Raw genomic sequence first — 22,748 nt, forward strand, 5'->3', positions numbered from 1 at the left:
TTTTTTTTTTTTTTTTTTTTGAGATGAAGTCTCTTTCTGTTGCCCAGGCTGGAGTGCAGTAGCACGATCTCAGCTCACTGCAACCTCTGCCTTCTGGCTTCAAGCGATTCTTGTGCCTGTCAGCCTCCCAAGATTACAGGTGCATGTCACCACACCCGGCTAATTTTTGTATTTTTTGTAGAGATGGTGTTTCGCCATGTTGGCCAGGCTAGTCTAGAACTCCTGACCTCAAGTGATCCACCCGCCTTGGCCTCCCAAAGTGCTGGGATTACAGGCGTGAGCTACCACACCCGGCTGAATTACCAACGTACTATCTTTTGGCATTCGTTTTTTGAAAATTAGCTTTTGAGAACCTACTGCTTGATAGTTTCCTTCTGATTATTCTTGATTTTTTTTTGAGATATACCATGAGCATTTAATTTCAAGGTTGAAAACTTAAAAGTAAGCCAGTTTTTCATATTCTTGTAAGACGTTTGAAGATTGCTTGTGTTAATGTCTTCACATAACTTATTTTCATTTACTGACATTATGTTTCTACAGCTATTCATTAGAACACACAGTGCAATTTCTTAACTGTGTTCTTGAAGGGGACCCTGTAAAAACAGTTGTAGCCCAAGAGTTTGTTCACCAAAATGAGAATGTCACATCTCATACTGGCCAGAAGTCTAAAGAGAAAAAGGTATGGAGTTACTAATTTTTTTTCTATAAGGGTAGATAATTGCATATAAAAATGTAATTGGTTCATTGAGTATAATAATTTAATGATTATTTCTCACCATTTTGACTAGACTGGAAATTTAACCACCAGTGGCATATTTGGCTTATAATATTTGTGCACTCAAAATAATGAATTTATAGCTGATGCTTTTTTTCGTGTGCATGAAAAACAGGCACTTGAATTTCTGCAACTTCTGTATACTCTGACACAGTAGAGTATGAGGTTTAATTGAATAGCAGTAATATGATGGGTCTTGAATATAAACATGTGGGCCGAAATATTTAGCCTTTTGGGAAAGTGCCAAATTTTTTCCCTAAGTGGCTCCTCCATTTTATATTTCCACTAGAGTTGTATGAGGGTTACAATTTCTCCACATCCTCACTGACACGTATTATTATTTAACACCTGTCTTTTTTATTATAACCATTGTAGTGAGTGGGAATACCCAGGATTTGTTTTAAGAATACCCAGGATTTGGTTTAATCAGATGTGGTAAGACATGGAGACATGGAAGTGTCAGAAAGGAAGTTTATCATACTCACAGAGTTCTGGAAAAAGGAGGTATGGATTGCTACCCAAGGCCACATGGGGAGCCAACAGGATTGGTCAGGAGGCAGAAGGAGTAGGGGGAAATGTGGGCAAAAGCCTGTATTTTGGTTTCTATGGGAAAGAATCGGTAAGGTAGGGTAAGCAGGTTTAGGATTGGCTAGTTTAAATAATTTCAGTAGGCTCTAGGGCATAGGGACTTCTCCTGGTTGTCTGGTACTTGGGGCAGGTGGATAGTGCCTGGAGTGGGAGAACCCCATTAAAGGAGGAAGTTGGAGGCATAGATTCCGGATTGGTTGGTTTGCAAATGAAAGGCATGCTCCCAGACAGGTGTTTGTTATCTCTAGGAATTAGCTAAACCTGAGGAGGTGGTGAGAGTGGATGGAGATGAGGGGGCAGAGGGAGCAGCCTCTCTAGTGTCTCGAAGGCTGCAAAAATGCCATGGTTAATACAGAAGTGGTATCTTATTGTGGTTTTGATTTGCATTTCCTTGATGACTGTTGATGTTGAGCATCTTTTTATGTGCTATTGGTCATTTGTATACCTTTGGAGGAATGTCTGTTCATATCCTTTGCCTATTTTTAAATTGGGTTATTTGTCTTTATTGTTGAGTTGTAAGTGTTCTTTATATATTCTAGATACAAGTCCCCAATCAGACATGTGATTTGCAGATATTCTGTCCTGTCCATAGGTTGCTTTTTCACTCTGTTGTTTCTGTTGTGACACTGAAGTCTTTTAAATTTGATGTAATCTAGTTTGTCTACTTTTGCTATGTTGCCTGTGCTTCATTGCCAAATCCAATCTTATGAACTTTCCTCCTGTATTTTCTCTAGGAGTCATAGTTTCAGGCCTTTCATTTAGATCTTTAATCCATTTTGAGTTAATTTTTGTATATGTAGTGAGACAGAAGTTCAAGTTGATTCTTTTGCATGTGGATATCCAGTTGTTTTGTACCATTTGTTGCAAAGACTGTTCTTTTCCCATTGAATTTTCTTGGCACTCTTGTTGAAAATGAATTCACCATAATTGTAAGGATTTATTGTTGTACTCCTAATTCTATTCCATTGATCTGTATGTCTATCCTATTGCCAGTACCACTTATCTTGATTACTGTGGCTTCTTGATTACTGTGGCTTTCTAGTAAGTTTTGAAATTGGGAAGTGTGAGTCTTCCAACTATGTTCTTTTTTTTTTTTTTTTAAGAGATTTTGGCTATTCTGGTGCCCTTGGATTTCCATGTGAATTTTAGGATTAGTTTGTGAATTTCTGCACAGAAGCCAGCTAGAATTTTGATGGGGTTTGTGTTGAATATGTAGACCAATTTGAGGAGTATTGCCAATTAACAATATTAAATCTTTCAACTCATGAAATGGAGTATCTTTCAGTTTATTTAGGTCTTCTTTAATTTCCTTCAACAATGTGTTATAGTTTTCAGAGTATAAATTTTGCACATCTTTTGTTAAATTTATTTCTAAATACAGTATTTTATTCTTTTTCATGCTATTATAAATGTAAATGGAATTATTTCTTTTGTTTGTTTTCTTTCTGGTCTGGAATTACGCCCTTTTTAAAAATTTACTTTATTTTTTGATATTACTTTTAAATTAAAAAGAGATGAGGGTCCCGCTATGTTGCCCAGACTGGGTTCAACTCCTGGGCTCAAGCAATCCGCCCACCTCAGCCTCCCAAAGTGCTAGGATTATAGGCTTGAGCCACCGCACCTGGCCTGGAATTATTCATTAATTTTATTTTTGGATTGTTTATTACAAGTACATAGACATGCAGTTGTGTTTTTTGTATTAATTTTGTATCAGCATTAGGCTTTTTTTTTTTTGAGTCAGAGTCTCACTCTGTTGCCCAGGCTAGAGTGCAGTGGTGTGATCTCAGCTCACTGCAACCTCTGCCCTCTGAGTTCAAGCGATTCTCCTGCCTCAGCCTCCTGAGTAGCTGGGATTACAGGTGCCTGCCACCGCGCCAAGCTAATTTTTTGTATTTTTAGTAGAGATGGGGTTTTACCATCTTGGCCAGGCTGGTCGTGAACTCCTGACCTCATGATCCACCTGCCTCGGCTTCCCAAAGTGGTGGGATTACATGCGTGAGCCCCCACGCCTGGCCTAGCATTAGGCTTTTTTTTTTTTAACAGAATTTTTTTCTTTTTTTTTTCTTTGAGACAAGTGTCTTGCTGTGTCACTCAGGCTGGAGTGCAGTGGCAGGATCACATCTCAAGTGATCCTCCCATCTCCCCCTCCTGAGTAGCTGGGACTACAGGCACGAACCACCACACCTGCTAATTTTTGTATTTTTTGTAGAGGTGGGATTTTGGTTGCCTAAGCTGATCTCGAACTTCTGGGCTCAAGTGATCCACCTCGGCCTCCCAAAGTGCTGGGATTACAGGTGTGAGCCACCACGCCCAGCCTTATTTTTAAATTTTATTTTATTTTACAGAAACTTATCATCCTGCAGTTCTTATTAATAAAACCCCTCAGGGGTAAATTATATGCTCCCTTTTTTCTTTGAATGTTTCATTGTCAGTCAGTTGGTATTTAGGACTTAGGTAATTTTGATTTTCATTTGATCTGTTAGTGCTACCACCGATGCCTTTGCCCAACTGGAAAATATGCCGTTGTCATGGATAGATAGATGCAGTATATTATATAATGCAGAGAGTGTACACAAGATGATTATGAGACCTTATGGGCCAAATTGGCAGTGAAGTTACTTCTCCCTCCTGATAATATGCAAGGCACTGTGAGTCATTATGGTAATAGGGGGTGGTAAGAAGGTGTGCTTGCTCAAAGTGGGAGATGATTGGAAATGTAATCAGAAAGAGAGTTTTTGTGAGTTATGTAAACGTTGGCCAAAATGTAAACTTTAAGTTATTCTGGGAATTATTTTTGCACTTATTCTCTTAAATTATCATCTTTAGTTTCAAAACTCAGACCACCAGTGAACAATTTTTTCTATTGCTTTGGTTCCTTTGAGTCATGATCCTCCCCTCCCTGGCGCTGGTGGCGACGGCTGGAGTTGGGCTGGGGGCGACCGGATGGTGGCTTTACCTCCATTTTGAGACCGGACTTGCCTCTTCCAACTCAGAGTTTAATATCCCTAATTGTATTTTGATAATTTTAGAGAACTCTTCAACATCTACTAAGAGTGGTTAAAGAAAGGGTAACCTTAATGGCATAAAAAAGTTAATGATAGTCTATAAAATGCCTGACTTATAAGGTAGACACCAGGGAGAATCTGTTTCCTGAGGAGAGAGATGAAAATATACGAGAGCCCAGTTTTCACATGCGTTTTGTGAAGGTGTAAAGCGTGAGTTTTTTTTTTTTTTTAACTTTCTGTGTGTGTTACTTATTGTTTAATATCTTATAGCCAAAGAAATTAAAAGAGACTGAGGAAACACCAAGCGAACTGTCTTTCCAGGACTTTGAGTACCCAGACTATGATGACTACAGAGCAGAGGCTTTCCTTCACCAGCAGAAGAGGATGGAGTGCTACAGCAAGGCCAAAGAAGCATATCGGATAGGGAAGAAAAATGTCGCCACCTTTTATGCCCAGCAGGTAAAGTGGAAAAATGTTTATATATTTTTTGTTTGTTAGTTATAATAACTAAATAATCTTGAAGCAGATAACACCCATATTGTGACTAGATTAAGTTATTCTGAGGAACGTAGTAGTTGTATAAGTGACATAAATAAGGTATCCTAAGAAATGTATGGTTCTGAGAATTTCATCTGCTGTTTTGAGCATGTGAAATGCTCAGTTTCTGTGGTTGTTTTGCATTTACTGCTTATGTGAATTACGGTTTTTTCTGACAGTCACTATTTCTGGCAGCAGAATATTAATATTGGCCATCTCAATGAGATTAAAGGGATTTTGTGCCTTCTATGATGTTTGAATTTTTAGTAATATATCACTTTCATAGTAGAAAAATAACATTAAATTTTTTAGGGAAGTAAAATTTCTTTTCTTTTTTTTTTGTGAGACGGAGTCTCGCTCTGTCGCCCAGGCTGGAGTGCAGTGGCTGGATCTCAGCTCACTGCAGCCTCCGCCTCCCGGGTTTACGCCATTCTCCTGCCTCAGCCTCCCGAGTAGCTGGGACTAGAGGTGCCTGCCACCTCGCCCTGCTAGTTTTTTGTATTTTTTAGTAGAGACGGGATTTCACCGTGTTAGCCAGGATGATCTCGATCTCCTGACCTTGTGATCCGCCCATCTTGGCCTCCCAAAGTGCTGGGATTACAGGCTTGAGCCACTGTGCCTGGCCGGGGAAGTAAAATTTCTACTTGGGCTCATGTAACATGGTATTTATAAGGAACCTGCTTTTCTTTTCTTTTCCTCCCCTCCCCTCCCCTCTCCTTTCCTTTCTTTTCTTTCTTTTCTTTCTTTCTTTTTTGTAAGGTCTTGCTTTGTTGCCCAGGCTTGGAGTATAGTGATGCAATCTCGGCTCACTGTAGCCTTGCCCTCCTGGGCTCAGGTGGTCCTCCCATGTCAGCCTCCCAAATAGCTGGGACTACAGGCACGCGCCACCATGCCCAGCTAATTTTTGTATGGGGTCTTACCATGTTGTCCAGCCTGGTTGCGAACTCCTGAGCTCAAGCAATCCTCCCATCTCAGCCTCTCAAAGTGCTGGGATTACAAGTGCAAGGTACCACTTCCAGCCAGGAATCTGCTTAACTTTTTATGTTTGCGTTTCCATATGGGTTACTTCTTTGTGATTGAGCAGAGAAGAGTATCAGACTGCTATAGGCCTGCGAACCCTAACAGTAGTCCTTGGGGGATAGCTTCTGGGGTAACTACAAGATGTTGAAAGTGAACGCCAAGACGAGACCTAGCATTATCAAAGGATACACAAATAATAAACCAGTGGTTCCTTCTTGAGATAGTGTATTAGAGTTCTCTAGAGAGACAGACCAGTGGGATATGTGAAAGAGAATTTATTAGGGGGAATTGGCTTTCACAGTCACAGAGATGGAGTAGTCTCATAATAGGCCAGCTGTAAGCTAGAGAACCAAAGAATTCGATAGCCTGGCTTAAAGCCAGGAGTGTAGCACAGTCGAAGTTCAAAGCCTCAGAACCAGGGATACTGACTGCAGCCCCCAGTCCAGGGCCAAAGGCTCAAGAGCCGCCGAGAGGTAGCTGGTGCAGGTCCCACAGTCTAAAAGCTGAAGAATGTGGCTGGTGCAGGTCCCACAGTCTAAAAGCTGAAGAATGTAGAGTCTGAATTCCAAAGGCAGGAGGAGAACATCTGCCTGTTTGTCCTAGCCAGCCCCCAGCTGCCCACATGGTTGGTGCCTGCCCGCAGGGAGGGGAGGTCTTCTTTCTATCCACTGACACTCAAGTCAGTCTTCTCTGGAAACATCCTCACAGACACACCCAGAAACAGTGCTTCACCGGCCATCTAGGTATCCCTCAGTCCAGTCAAATTGATACCTAAAATTAACTGTCTCATATGGGGGATCGTGTTAAGTTTCCCACTTTTACGACTTTTGGTTCAGAAAATGTTAGAAAGAATGACTCAGTAGTTTAAGGATTACATTATTTTTTATTTTTATTTTTGTTTTTATTTTTTGAGACGGAGTCTTGCTGTGTCTCCCAGGCTGGAGCTCAGTGGCGCGATCTCGGCTCACTGCAAGTTCCGCCTCCCGAGTTCACGCCATTCTCCCGCCTCAGCCTCCGAGTAGCTGGGACTTCAGGCGCCCGCCACCACGCCCGGCTAGTTTTTTTGTATTTTTAGTAGACACGGGGTTTCACCATGTTAGCCAGGATGGTCTCGATCTCCTGACCTCGTGATCCACCCGCCTCGGCCTCCCAAAGTGCTGAGATTACAGGCTTGAGCCACCGCGCCCGGCCAGGACTACATTATTAATTCACTAAAATTTACCTAAATTTTGGTGCATTCTTATATATTAAACTCATTGCATTATTTAAGATTTTAGATTTATTATTCCCTTTTTTTCCCCCTGTCTTTTATTTGGGGCACTGTTAACTTCCTCATCACCCAAGTAGCAAATATCAAAAGTGTCCCTTGGTGATGTGTTTATGATTTAGGGTACTCTTCATGAGCAGAAGATGAAAGAAGCCAATCACCTTGCTGCCATAGAGATCTTTGAGAAAGTCAACGCCTCGCTGCTGCCACAGAATGTTTTAGACCTCCATGGACTGCATGTGGATGAAGCTCTAGAACATTTGATGAGAGTTTTAGAGAAGAAGACTGAAGGTAGGACTGTGGAAATCACAAGTTTTCAATAGAATATATGTCTTTGCTTGTATTGGTATAACTTGCAAATTCAGGAGAGTCTGAATATGCAGGCTGAGAATATCTGTGCAACATTTGTAAATGTTTGTGTTATTCTTCAAGGATTCTCACTGGTATGATGATTAATATTTTCTTCATTTGTATTCCTGTGTTGTACTTATTAGAGGGAGGGCATGGTGTAATCTGTGAATCCTCTCTGTGACTTATAAATGAGACCTTTCAGGAATATTACATATCTTTGTCCAATAGACATTTATTAAACTTAATAGATATTTCTTGGATTTCACTTTTTCAGTAGATGTTTGATAAAATACAGAAGATGTAAATAAGGTAATAGGATACTCCTGCCTCAGTAGTTTTTTTTTTTTGGTTTCTTTTTTTGAGACATAATCTCACTTTGTTGCCCAGGCTGGAGTGCAGTGGTGCCATCTTGGCTCACTGCAACCTCTGTCTCCCGGGTTCAAGCCATTCTTGTGCCTCAACCTCCCAAGTAGCTGGGATTACAGGCAGGTGCCACCATATCCAGTTAATTTTTGTATTTTTACTGGAGACAGGGTTTTGCCATGTTGGCCAGGCTGGTTGTTGAACTCCTGGCCTCAAGTGATCCACCTTCCTTGGCTTTGCAAAGTAAGCTACTGCACCTGGCCTGACCCTAGTATTTTTTTTTGGAGACAGAGTCTCGCTCTGTCGCCCAGGCTTGAGTGCGATAGTGTGATCTTGGCTCACTGCAAGCTCCGCCTCCTGGTTTCACACCATTCTCCTGCCTCAGCCTTCCGAGTAACTGGGACTACAGGTGCCCACCACCACGCCCGGCTAATTTTTTTGTATTTTTAGTAGAGTCGGAGTTTCACCATGTTAGCCAGGATGGTGTCAATCTCCTGACCTGGTGATCCACCCGCCTTGGCCCCCCAAAGTGCTGGGATTACAAGTGTGAGCCACCACGCTCAGCCTGACCCCAGTAGTTTTTAAATTGAATTTTAGAAATCTTGGAGAAAATCTAGAAAACAATAAAGATTAGAAAAGAGGAACTTTAAGAACCGTTTAAATGCATTATTATTTAGTCCAGAGAGAAGAAAACTCTTCAAATATATAGAAGTGTCGTGAGAGAATATTCTCTCTATAGAGGTTGAATTAATCGTGTTTTGCTCAATGAATATTTGGTTATCTTCTGTATTCTAGGCATCAAGGATAAGGTAGTGAAAAAGACACACAGTCCTTGTCTTTATTGGAGTTTATTGTCTAGTGGGGTATACCATCTAGTAGGGTAGATAACAGTGACCAAATAGTTACATAAGTAATTAGCATTGTGATAAGAAAATACAAGTTGTGGCCAGGCTCGGTGGCTCACGCCTGTAATCCCAACACTTGGGAGGCCGAGGCAGGTGGATCACCTGAGGTCTGGAGTTTGAGACCAGCCTGGCCAACATGGTGAAACTCCATCTCTACTAAAAATACAAAAATTATCCAGGCATGGTAGCATGCACCTGTAATCCCAGCCACTTGGGAGGCTGAGGCAGGGAGAATTACTCTGTAGGCAGAGGTTGCAGTGAGCCGAGATCGGACCCCTGCCCTCCAGCCTGGGCAACAGAGTGAGACTCTTTCTCTAAACAAATAAATAAATGAATAAATAAAATAAGAAAATACAAGTTGTATTTAGAATAAATTCTAAAATCCCTACGTAATGTCTCTTGCTTACCTCTCCAGTCTCATCCTGTGTTTTTTCCTCCTTTTCTGTGTATTTAACTACACTGTCAGTCTTGACCCCCGTACTAGTTAGACTCCCTGCTCATAACTTCTGACAGTACTCCTGCCTCTCACAATGTTTATAAAAAGCTTATTGTATAAGTGGTTATTAAATGTCTGTCTTTTTGGCCAAGAATTGAGCCAGTGATGATCATGTTTTTTCTTCAACACTCAAAAAGTTTTTGAATAAATGACTAAATAATGGTAGGTATTACTCTCATTTTTTTTTTTTGACAAATAAGATTGTTTATATTGAAAGTATGCAATGTGATGATTTGATAAATGTACACATTGTGAAGTGATTACCACAATGAAGTGCTTTAGCACATACATCACCTATTATTGTTACCATTTTGTTTGTGTGGGATGAGAACACTTATGACTTACTCTCATAGCAAATTTCAAGTATATGATATAGTGCTATTAAATATAATTACCATGCCACACATTAACTCAGCAGAATGTATTCTTTTTAGAACTGAAAGCTTGTACCCTTTGACCAGCATTTCATTTCCTCCTGTCTATTCTGGCCCCTGGCAACTACCATTCTATTTTGTTTCTATGTGTTTGGCTTTTTTAGGTTCCACATGTAAGTGAGATCATACAGATTTGTCTTTCTGTGTCTGGCTTATTTCACTTAGTATAATGCCCTCCAGCCACATCTGTATTGTTGCAAATGGCAGGATTTTCCCCTTTTAAAAATTTTTTAAATTAAATTTTTATTAATTTTTATTTAAAAGAAATAGGAGGTCTCAATGTGTTGCCTAAACTGGTCTCGAACTCCTGGGCTCAAGTGATCCTCCCGCCTTGGCCTTCCAAAGTGCTGAGATTACGGATGTGAGCCACCACGCCTGGCCTGAGCCACTGTGCCTGGTCCCCTTTTTATTGTTGAATAATATTCCATTGTGTCTGTATCACATTTTATCAATTTATCCATTGATGGACAATTAGGTTGTTTCACTCCAGCCTGGATGACAGAGCGAGACTCTCTAAAAAAAAAAAAAAAAAAAAATTGAAAAATTAAAAAATGAAATGGAAAGTAGTCAGTATTGTTAAGTATGTGGATAAATTGGAGCCCTCATATATTGCTAGTGTAGCCACTGTGGAAAATTTCACTAGTTGTTTGAAAGGTTAAACATATAATTAACCATATGACCCAGTAATTCTGCCCCTAAGTATGTACCCAAGAGAATTAAAAACACAATATGTCTTTACAGAAACTTGAATATGAATGTCTGCAACAGCCAAAAAGTGATAGTAACCTAAAAGTTCATTAACTGTTGAATAGAGAAACAAAATGTGGTAAATCCATACAATGAAATTTAATTTAGCCATGTGGAGAAATGAAGTACTGATAAATGCTACAGCATGGATGGACCTTGTAAACATTATTCTTTGTGAAAGATGAAGGCAGATAAAAAGCCGTATGTTGTATGATTTCATTTTTACCAAATGTTCTGAGTATGTAAATCTAGAGAGACAAAAATTAGATTAGTGGTTGCTGGGACTGGAATGGTGAGAATATGGGCAGTGACTGCTACGAGGCACAGAATTTCTTTGTGAAATCATGGAATGTTCTGGAATTAGTGGTGGTGGTTGCACAATATGATGAATATGCTAAAAACCACTTAATTGCATATTTTAAAATGGTTAGTTTTATGTTAATTTTATCTCAATTTAAAAAATTGTAAGAATTAAAAAAGAATTAATAATTTGCCTCAAGGTAACACTTGGTCAGATCCAAGATGCAGATCCTTTCTGGAGGCCAAGCCCCATCTCTAGTGCATGCTTCCACCCGTGGTAACCTGTAGTTACTGTCAGTCACCACCAGGTGGCAGTATTGTTGAATAGAAATGAATCCAGTGGAAGATTTGTGGCTCTGACCTGCATTACTTTTTGTCGTAAGATTAAGAAATGTTAAAATCGGAGATGAATTTTTTTAAAAAGAGAGACATCTGGACCTTATGTCCCTTCTGATTGAAATATGCACTGCTACCTATGAATCATTTTTGCCCCCAAATCAAATGAGGAGCAGATCAAACCTTTAGAACTGACTACTGTTTTACAAGGATTTACAGGGGACAGAGGAACGTGTTAAACAACACCATGGGGATACACTCAGCAAAATCCAGATTGTGAAAATTTAGGACAGGCTGGGTGTGATGGCTCATGCCTGTTATTCCAGCACTTTGGAAGGCTGAGGCAGTCAGATCACTTGAGGTCAGGAGTTTGAGACCAGCCTGGCCAACATGGTGAAACCCCGTCTCCATTAATAATCCAAAAATATTAGCTGGGCCTGATGTCTCAGGCCTGTAATCTCAGCCACTCGGGAAACTGAGGCAGAAGAATCGTTTGAACCCAGGAGTTACAGGCTTCAGTGAACCGAGATCGTCCCACTGCACTTCATCTTGGGCAACAGAGTGAGACTCCGTCTCAGAAAAAAACAAAACAAAAAAAAGGAAGTCTAGGATAAATGATCCAATTTTTTTCAATAAACTGTAAAGAAAAACACCAGGGGAGGGGAAACTTTGTTACTTAAGAAATATATCAAATAGAATGTATAGACTTATTTCAAATCTTGATGCCAACAAATCACTGTAAAAACATATTTTTGAGATAATTGGGGGAAATTTTTGGAAATTAATGATATTAAGGGACTTTTATTAATTTTATAAGATATGATGGTGCCATTATAGTTACTCTTTTTAAAGGAGTCCTTATCTTTTATGAGGTACGTACTGAAATATTTGCAGTTGAAATAAATCTGGAGTGTGCTGAAAGATGAGTTAAACAGTTTTTTCAAAGGTGTTAAACAGCAAGAACAGCCTGTATTTGGGAAACTAAGCATATACATTAATTCATGCAACAAACATCTTTTGAACTCTTACTTGAGGCATGTGAGTCAACTAGAGAATATTTTCATAGCAATAAATGAACTATTAGCAGGTGATAATGGTAGAAATGATTGACCTAAGTGATAAGGGGAGCCATAGTGAAGAGCATGAGTTATGGTTAGAGATTTAGTTGGGCTTTTTCTGTAAGTAAAGTTTTTCTTTTTTTTTCTTTTTTTTTTTTTTTTTTTTTTTTGAGACAGAGTCTCGCTCTGTCACCCAGGCTGGAGTGCAGTGGCCGGATCTCAGCTCACTGCAAGCTCCGCCTCCCGGGTTTACGCCATTCTCCGGCCTCAGCCTCCCGAGTAGCTGGGACTACAGGCGCCCGCCACCTCGCCTGGCTAGTTTTTTGTATTTCTTAATAGAGACGGGGTTTCACCGTGTTAGCCAGGATGGTCTCGATCTCCTGACCTCGTGATCCGCCCGTCTCGGCCTCCCAAAGTGCTGGGATTACAGGCTTGAGCCACCGCGCCCGGCCAAGTTTTTCTTTTTGAGATGGGAGTCTGTCTCTGTTGCCCGGGCTGGAGTGCAGTTGGTTGTGACCTTGGTTCACTGCAACCTCCACCTCCCGGGTGCAACCCATCCTTCTAACTCAGCTTCCCAAGTAGCTGGGACTACAGGTGCATGCCACCATGCCCTGTTAATTTTTATATTTTTAGTAGAGATGGGGTTTTGTCATGTTGCCCAGGCTGGTCTTGAACTCCTGAGCTCAAGTGGTCCACCTTCCTTAGTCTCCCAAAGTGCTGAGATTACTGGCGTGAGCCACTGTGCCTGGCCAAAGTAAACTTTTATATGTAATATAACATTCGTAAAGAACAGTGTCCAAAACTATAGGTATATAGTGCAAAAACTTTGTAAAAAGCTTGTAAAAAGGTTTTATACGATATACCTAGAATTTTGTGCACTGTGAATACCTTTGTGAAACTAGCACTCAGTTGAATTTTGAACAACATATTGCTTGAAGTAATGGATATGGATTAGAGATGGGGATCATAAACAGACAAGGAATTAGAAATGCAAGAGCAACATATTCTTTTAAAATTCCAGGCTGATACCATCTTGGAGATTTGATACTTGAAAAACCATTTGTTTGTATTCTATTGGCGTATTAGGACAATTTAATAAGCAGACTATGGAATGTTTATATTGTGTGTGTGTATTTTCAATTTATTAATTCATCTCATTGATAGTTTTTTTGTTGTTGTTGTTATTCTGCTACAGCTTTTATTAGTTTTCAGGATTTATGTCCTTGATTTTCACAAGGTCATTTCCAAAGTGGAACTGCAGTATTTTAGGAGGCTGTGACTCCTTTGATGTTTTAAGAACTATCTATTAGAAAAAGTTTGTTAACAATTGATTATCTTTAACAGTAAGACTGCAATCTAGCTGTGATTAGTGGATTTGCTAATAGCTATTACTGGAAGATAATCTATAAACTAGTTGCCATCATTATCCCTTTTTCCTGATGAGAAAATAGGTACAAAAGAAACTTAAGTAACTTGTCCATGTTCACACAGTCATTTAGTGGCAGAGCTATGATTCCGAACAAAGCTTGATGGCTTTAGAATATTTAATTAACAGGGTTGTTGTAAAGATTCTTAGTTAATAAATATAAGCCACTTAAAGCAGTATTTGACTCCTTTTGTGTAGTAATTATTAGGTATCATTAATGTTATTATTGCCATTATCATTATTTCAGGGACAGAAATCTCTTTCCCCATAAAGGAAGAAGTCCCACTTAAATCTTTTGATGGATAGATTACAATGAGGCTATGTGTTTTAAAACACATTAATTTGGGGGCTTTTTGAGATAGCAAATCTATCTTACTGTTTTGAGATGGCAAACCCCAAAATCCTCTTGGAAACAATTTCATGTACTTGAGCAGCTAAGGTTTACGTTTTCTACTGAGAATGTAAGATAAATGAATTTTAACTCCCCTAATTTCTGTTGTAACAGAATTTAAGCAGAATGGTGGGAAGCCTTATTTGTCTGTGATTACGGGGAGAGGAAACCACAGCCAGGGAGGAGTTGCTCGCATCAAACCAGCTGTCATTAAGTACCTCATAAGCCATAGCTTCAGGTGAGTGTAGATTTCTGTTATTGATAATGGCAACTGCCCATATAGAGCTGTATCAGAGATTTCTGCGAGTATAGATTTCTGTTTTTGATAATAGCAGTAGCCCTCATATAGCTAGGTAAATAAACACTAATAGCATACTAAGAACAATCTGTTAAAATAGTTAACGAAATTTAATCATCTGATTTCAGCCACAGATTCATGCTTAAATTATGATATAACTTTCCCTGCTGGATTTATGTTGTCTGGTAAACCAGAAATAAGGAAAAATGTGTTTGTTACCGATAATCATCTGATAAAACTTTCATAAATTTAAAGTTCTAAAAGAAAATATGTTTATTTGATAATATGCAAAATAATTAGGTAATATGTATCATATTTTAAGATTTGCTATTCTTCTTTAGAAAGGAAATAAGTATTTGTGGATTTTGGATGGAATTGGGTGGCTTCTATTGAAATATAGTTATAATTTAGGTACGTTTAAACTTTAGCAGAAATATTCCATTTAATATGAATGTATTTGTTTTCATAAGTTAAATGCCATTAATGACCTGTGTTGACAAACATGAAATGTTCTTTTTCATTAAGTGATAATTTAATAACAGAAAATGACAAGAAAGTCAAAGATGAAAAATCCGTTGATGGATAGATTTCCTGCAGATGTGTATCATTAACTCCTACCCACCAATTTCAGTGTAGCATATTTATTTTATGCCATGTAATAAGATGTTATTTGGCTACATTATTGAAAATGGTAGCATAAGTTATGAGCATAAAACAGGTGACACATCAGAGTTATTTTTATAAAAGGAGTAGTTAGACTGGAACATTATCATGTTGAGATTAATTATCTATTTTAGAGACTAGTCTTCCTTTAAATTCTTTACGGATAGAGCTGAAGCATTGCATGGCCAGATTAATCAGAATTACCTGATATATCAGAGATTTCTTCTTGGTGCTTTCATGATGCACCAAAACTTTATTCTTCCTACAGCATACTCTTTTTCATGAAGGTAAAATTCAGGCCTCACGAGTTTTAACAAATCTTAAGTTATACTAACTACTAAGTCAGGAGCAACCCCCAGCTTTAAGATTGTATTTCTTTTGACCGTAGATAAAAGGAACATAAACCTAGATGTTGGTCTTGGATATTGACTTAATAAGGGTTAATACTTTGGTAGTAAATATTATATTAAGCATAGGTACTTGGAATTGATTACAAGGTATATTCCTTAGCTAATTTGAAATTTTCATCTTTAAAATAACTCTTTTCTCATTTCTGCAGGTTCTCTGAAATTAAACCAGGGTGCTTGAAAGTCATGCTAAAGTAAAATAGACGTCCTTGAATTAGAAGTATGAAGGTTTGTAGGTTAAAATTACTTTTATTTGCAGTAATTCAGTCAAGTCTACCCTAAAGGTGTGTTTTATTATAAATAATACTCAGTTATGAAACAAAAAAATTATGTTTTTGCAAAATCCAAGCGAGTTTAATTTGCTTTTTTACTGAATCAAATGCAAATGTTACCTGTTAAAAATATTACAGAGAAATTTTATTGATTACAAAATATCTAAGAAAATTATCAGCTACAGTTTTAAAGTTTAAAATGCTCTAATTGTTTCTCAGAAAAGGTTACCTTCGTATTAACTGTTGTGTGACATTTAGTAATGTCCTAAAAGTCTTCTGTGAGAGGTATTTAAAGTGCTTTGAGACATGATTCATGCCCCTCAAAGGGTGGTATTAAAAGAAGAAAAAGACATAGTAGTGGGTAGTAAAGAAAAAAAGGAGATCTAACAAAAACACTTGAATATTTTTTATTTTCAAAACTAAACACATAAAATGCTTTTATTTTGCCATATCCTACAGGAAGGAAGACATGCTTTTGCCCTTTTTTCTGCTTTGTATATGACCTTCATCTTTTACCTTTTGTTCTGTTCTTCTGTGTGCATTTTATAGGAAGAAAGTTGGGTCTGAGATTATATTGTAATTTCATACTTTCTATAGACAGAAAAGTTTTCAGAGAAAAAGAAATGATTAAATATCTTCCAGATGTTGCTGCCTTATCAAAATGCTTCTAGAACTGTCTGTATAAGTGGTATTTCAGACAGTACTAAATACTTATATTTTATTTTTGAGGCATGTAATTTTAAAACTGCAGTAGCTTAAAATTCTATTAAACAAATGTAGAAAATATTTTGGTTATAATTGGCCTGGTGCGGTGGCCCACATCTGTAATCCCAGCACTTTGGGAGGCTGAGGTAGGTGGATCACCTGAGGTCAGGAGTTCGAGACCAGCCTGGCCAACATGGTGAAACCTAGTCTGTATTAAAAATACAAAAATTAGCTGGGTATGGTGGCATGTGCCTGTAATCCCAGCTATTTGGGAGGCTGAGGCAGGAGAATTGCTTGAACCTGGGAGGTGGAGGTTGCAGTGACCCGAGATCAAGATCACACCACTGCACTCAGCCTGGGTGACAGAGCAAGACTCCATCTCCAAAAAAAAAAAAAAAAAAAAGAAAGAAAGAAAAATATTTTGGTTATAATCATAAGAGGAATCCTTACAATTTAAAATATTTTCACTTTTGTTTTGAAAAAGAGCCAACTTTCTCAAAGGAAGCTTTCATTAACTTCTGTCGTTTGGTTAGCTAATAAATTCTGTTAGTATGCAAGTTAAACCTGTGTAAAGAAGGTTATAATATGGTAAAGTGTAATTTTCCAATATGAGATGATGGCTTAAATTTGTCTTTGGAGATGGAGAATATTTTCAACATATATAATTTTAACGAACAGTTTTGTTGCTTTTTGTTAAGCTTAAAAAAAGAAATTTAGATCAGGAATTATAGGATTGAGCTGGTACCAAAAGAATCCTGAAGTACAGAATGGTTTTCCGAAAGAGCAAACATTTCAATGAAAATAAAACCCCAAAACATTTTTTTATATATCATGATTGCATGCTTTTAAAATAAAGAGGCTTATCATTGAATTTTAGTTCCATAAAAATAAAAATACATGTTTATTATTTAGAAATGGTTAGTGACTGGTATTGAAGTATTGTTCACACTTACGTTTGTAATAATTTGTTTAAAGAGTGCCAACAGTTTAGCACACTTTTGTAGTCTCTAGAACAGTTCTATACATTAAAAATAAAGCAATTCCTTTAAACAACTTACTATAAAACTATAATTGTTAATGAAATAAGATATTCCTTTGTGTAAATTAGTATGATTTAAAAGTATGAAAAACAGTGTTAAAATGTGGAGTTACTGGAATGTGTGCAGCTGCATACTAACTCTGTGTTTTTATATTTCCTTACCTGGTTTTAAAAATCATCACTTTTGGGCACTTCAGCTAGACTTATTTCAATATTATAATTATGATTAATGAAGGAGCAGTCAAAAGAAGTAGAGGTGTGGTATTAGTGGGCAGAACTCAAATGAAAAAAGCTATATTGTTTACTTGTTTACTTTATCAATGTTAATATTATGCCTTATTTTGATAAATCATATATCTTAATCATTGTTGATAAGTATACAGGCAAAGTTTGAACATCACGTATTTTTATGAAGCTGCTTAATTCCAAATTGCCTCCCACGCCACTATCTAGCATAGTTTAAGAAACACATAATTTTGAAAGAAAAGTTTATAATCCCTCCTTTCTTTTTTTGCCCATTTCTAAATCCTGTATGCCCGAGGTAAATATAGTTTGGGGATTATAAAAGATTTCTCTATTACCCATTTCTAAATCCTGTATGTCAAAGATAGTTTGGAGATTATAAAAGTTTTCATGTATTGGTGTAGGTTGAGTATCCCTAATGAGAAAATTCAAAATCTGAAATGCTTCAAAATCTGAAACTTTTCGAGCACAGATATGATGCTCAAAGGAAATACTCATGGAGCATTTTGGATTTTACATTTGTAGGTTAGCAATGCTCAACAAGTAAATATAATGCACATGTTCTAAAATCTCCCCCCAAACCCCAGCAATCCAAAACACTTCTGGTCCTAAGCATTTTAAATAGGGGATACTCACTCAATCTGTATATTTGTGCCAATACATGACTCATTAGAATGATTCTTTGTAAACTTAATATTTTAAAAGTACAGCACTTCTATAGTTTGGAAGGTTTCAGTAATAATTATATTCATTCAGTAGTCTCTTACCATTATCTCCCAGATGGAAAAAGAGAACTAATGTGGAAACCCCAGACGGTGTCCAGTTGGACCAGGGCAACATTAGACACTTAACAGTATTTTCAGTCTGTCTGTCTCGTTATTCCAATGAGAGAAATGGAAGTGGTTTTTTTTTTTTTTACATTTATTGGCTCTTCATATTTCTCTACATTATTTATAAGTTGCAGTTTCTTCAGTTGGTTAGTATTTCCATACTGTTTGCAATTTTATGGCCTTTAAATATAGGACATATTATATAGCAGAAATTTTAACTTTAAAGCATCTTGAGTAGTATATTTTGAGAAGAAAAGCTATACTGCTTTTCTGGATGGTTTCCATCCTTTATTTAGGTCTTTTCTTTTTGAATTCAAGTGTTTTGTATGCTTAGAAAGTGGACATGTATAATAGCGAGATTGGTTGTTTCTGAGCTGGAAATTGGAAACTTTTGAAACTCAGGAAATTGCTCTGACAATGTTTTAACTGCTCTCAATTTAAGAAAATGACTAAATGTATAAGAAAGACAAAAACCACTTGTGCTGTTTTTTCCAAGTGCTTTTTCTAAGTGCTTTTGCATTGTGCAATGAGGTGAAGTTTGGTAATTTTTCTGTGAAGTAGTTAAATATTGCTAATTTTTATTTCCACGTAAAGAAAACAGATTTAATGTTTATGTGGCCAAAAAGTGTCATTTAAAAGGTAAAGTAGTTTGTGTAGAATGTATGTACATGGTGCTTATTTTTAAAATGTGATTCAAGTTTACAGTATTACTTAATGCTTCTTTACAGAATTTAATAGAGAAACAAGGCTAGAACACATCTACAGCCTGAAGAGCCGTTTATAACTTCATATTATGTGATGACAAAGTTCATTATTTTCCTTAAAGTTGAGCAATTGACTTTTATGGTCCAATGATGAACTTATTATTAATAAATGATTGGATTAACTGTGAGGCTTCTCATTAAAATACAATATTGCAGCTATCAGTTGGAGAATATATTATAAAATTTTCAGATGGTATATCAGAAAAATGTTTTTATTTGTACTGTAAAGAAAATGTAATTTTGCTGTTAACTCTGTACTTTTTAAATTGAAAATGTTTTATAAATTTGCTTTTAAAATTTCTTATGAAACCATTTGCAAATTACATACTTAATTTAATAAAATACTTTAGCCACAGTCCAGTGTGAGGAAATCTTTCATTTGATGTATTAGGGTTAGTGGTTTAACTATTTTAAAATATTTTTATGTGTAACTTTGTAATTTCAGGGGGAAAGTGTCATAAAAATTTTATTTCTGTACCACAACTTTTCTTCTATTTTAAACTATTTTCTGTAGCAAATAAGAGTCCACTTTTGAACCAGATAAATGGATTAGCTATGGTTTCTCTCCTCACACCCTGTATCTTTTGACTGACATCAAAATTAAAAATTATATCTCTTAGAGGCCGGGCATGGTGGCTCATGCTTGTAATCCCAGCACTTTGGGAGGCTGAGATGGGTAGGTTGCTTGAGGTCAGGAGTTTGATGCCAGCCTGGCAAACATGATGAAACTCTGTCTCTACAAAAAATACAAAAAATTAGCCAGGCATGGTGGTACACACCTGTAATCCCAGGCATGAGAATTGCTTGAGCCAGGGAGGTGGAAGTTGCAGTGAGCCGAGATTGTGCCACTGAACTCCAATCCAGCCTGGGCAACAGAGTGAGACCATCTCAAAAAAAAAAAAAAAAAGAATCTCTTAGAGACTCAAGTAATGCTTTAAATAATATTAATGACCTTTGGACTTAATATTTGAGTCCAAAGCAGAATAATTCACTCATTTCGCAAAGACTTAAAAACATTTATCTAACAAATATTTAGAGCACTTGTTACTGGGGTTACAGTGTAAATGCGATAGAGCTTTTATCCAGAGTTATAATTATTCTTATCAACTACTATGTGTATAGTGACTTATACTGTAGGATACTTTTGTGTATGTTATATTTTAAATCTCAAGAGAATTTTATTACGTAGGTAGTGCTATCACAATTTAATGAATAAAGCCACATAGAGAAGTTAACTGGTTTGCTGTTTAATGTCAGAGTTGTATAACTTGAACTTGTGTTCTCTGACTCCTAATATGGAGCAGCTGCATTTGTCCTCAGAGAGAGTAGTTACTTATAAAGAGATAATATTCTACTGTTCTCTTCAGAGAGTTGTGGCTCCACAGTATATGTCTTTGAAAACCTGCCATTTGGCCGGGCGCGGTGGCTCAAGCCTGTAATCCCAGCACTTTGGGAGGCCGAGACGGGCGGATCACGAGGTCAGGAGATCGAAACCATCCTGGCAAACACAGTGAAACCCCGTCTCTACTAAACAAATACAAAAAAAACTAGCCGGGCGAGGTGGCGGGCGCCTGTAGTCCCAGCTACTTGGGAGGCTGAGGCAGGAGAATGGCGTAAACCCGGGAGGCAGAGCTTGCAGTGAGCTGAGATCCGGCCACTGCACTCCAGCCTGGGTGACAGAGCGAGACTCTGTCTCAACAAAAAAAAAAAAAAAAAAAAAAACAACTAAACCTGCCATTTATGAGTCTGCCTTCTTCCTTTATAAGAAAGGTGGTACTTTGGAAAAACCCAAAATACTAATGGCAAAAGGTAAAAGTTTATTTCTTTCTTCCCATGAAATCCCAGAGATAAAAATTCCAGGACTGCTGGGAGTCTTCTTTTTCTTGATGCTTTTGGGAATCTAGGAAAGTTCACCATTCTGCCATACCCAAGATATTGGCCCTCATTTTCCTAGGCCAGGTTGGGTGGCCACATCTCGAACTCTCACATCTGTATTCTACTGGAGGAAAGATAAAGAAAAAGGGAGCAAAAGGCAAGTGCTAGTGATCTAAAGATGATTTTTGGAAGCTGCCATAGGAAACTTCTACTTACATCCTATTGGCTAGAACCTGGTCATGTCACATCTAGCTGCAAGGGAGGCTGGGAAATTATCTATTTCAGACTGCCATGTTCTGCTGAAATTTGGTGTTCTCTTGGTGGAAAGAGAATGGATATTAGGAGAATGAATAGCAGTCTCTGCCACATCATTTTTTTTTAATCATTATATGCAAATAATGTGAAAATTAGTTCTTGATATGTTGATGACTTCTAAGTGTTAGGAAATAAAAAAAGAAAATAACAGTTTTTTTTTGTTTTTTTGTGTTTTTTTAAGATGGATTCTCACTATGTCACCCAGGCTGGAGTGCAGTGGTGCAGTCTCCTGAGTAGCTGTGATTACAGGCACTCACTTCCACACCTGGCTCATTTTTGTATTTTTAGTAGGATGGGGTTTCGCCATATTGGCCAGGCTGGTCTCGAACTCCTGACCTTAGGTGATCCACCTGCCTCAGCCTCCAAAAGTGCTGGGATTACAGGTGTGAACAATCGCACCGGGCCAGGGAATTTTATTCAGGGAGGGTTGCCCTATATGATCCTGTTCTAGCCTCAAGTAGGAAAAAACTAAATGACATGGACTAGCTAAAAAAGTGCTAGTGGCAGGAAGTACATTAGTCAAAACATGTTTTTGGCATTGCTACATTAGCCTGCCCTATTTAATATAGGATATATGTACAGATGGTTCCCCACTTAGGATGGTTTGACTTATTTTTCAATTTTATGATGGTGTGAATGCCATATGCATTTAGTGGAAACCATCCTTCAAAGCTTGAATGTTGATGGGCTAGTGATATGCGGTGCAATACTCTCCTGCGATGGGCAGTGGCAGCGAGCTGCAGCTCCTAAGTCAGCCCCGCTAACGTTAACTTTCCTAAGCACATTTAAGGTAGGCTAGGCTAAGCTATGATGTTCAGTAGCTTAGGGGTATTGGATGCATTTTCCACTTACAATATTTTCAACTTACAGTGAGTTTATTACATAAGTGACTCCATTGTAAGTCGAGGAACATCTTTATTTCACATGCATCTCTTAGTTAGAAAACTCAGACTGACCCCCTAACTGGGAGAGTTGGGAAAACAAAAGATTCTGGATGAAAATATTAAACACACACTAAAAACACTGCATAGTTAATAAGATAAAAGGGGCTTAGGTCAGAAATCTAAGTGAGAATATTAGAGGCACTTTTGCAAAAGGTTCTTGTGCTCCTGACTCATGTTAAGTTTTAGTTTTCAGTTTTGAGGTGGAGGGACAGATGACAAAGGACAGCAAACCTAAAAGACTAAGACACTCCATAAAGCTAACACCCTGCAGAGCTTTATCCTCAGTGGGGATGGGGATGAATAAAACAATTTTGCTCTCCTTCCCACCCCCAGAAGGACTGCAAGGAATATTGTCTTGGCATGAGAAGAAGAGACCAAAAAATGAATCAATCAA

At 37.8% G+C, this 22,748-nt stretch overlaps 1 protein-coding gene across 40 annotated transcripts in view; it reads left to right on the top strand.

Moving 5' to 3' along the window:
- The window catches only part of N4BP2 (NEDD4 binding protein 2), a 96,826-nt gene extending 77,251 nt beyond the window's left edge, over window positions 1–19,575 (top strand). For 34 of the 40 annotated variants that reach the window (XM_074039583.1, XM_074039578.1, XM_074039586.1 and 31 more), the window contains 5 exons: window positions 541–679; window positions 4,639–4,827; window positions 7,315–7,483; window positions 14,114–14,237; window positions 15,520–19,575. In XM_074039583.1, coding sequence (XP_073895684.1) covers window positions 541–679; window positions 4,639–4,827; window positions 7,315–7,483; window positions 14,114–14,237; window positions 15,520–15,565 — 667 coding nt within the window. In that variant the 3' untranslated portion in view covers window positions 15,566–19,575. The remainder of the gene's footprint in view (window positions 1–540; window positions 680–4,638; window positions 4,828–7,314; window positions 7,484–14,113; window positions 14,238–15,519) is intronic. The other 6 variants (XM_074039591.1, XM_074039590.1, XM_074039579.1 and 3 more) reach the window with 3 other exon arrangements.
- The last annotated feature ends 3,173 nt before the right edge of the window (window positions 19,576–22,748 follow it).

This window comes from Macaca fascicularis, chromosome 5 (genome assembly GCF_037993035.2).
Source record: "Macaca fascicularis isolate 582-1 chromosome 5, T2T-MFA8v1.1".
NCBI classification, from domain to species: Eukaryota; Metazoa; Chordata; class Mammalia; order Primates; family Cercopithecidae; genus Macaca; species Macaca fascicularis.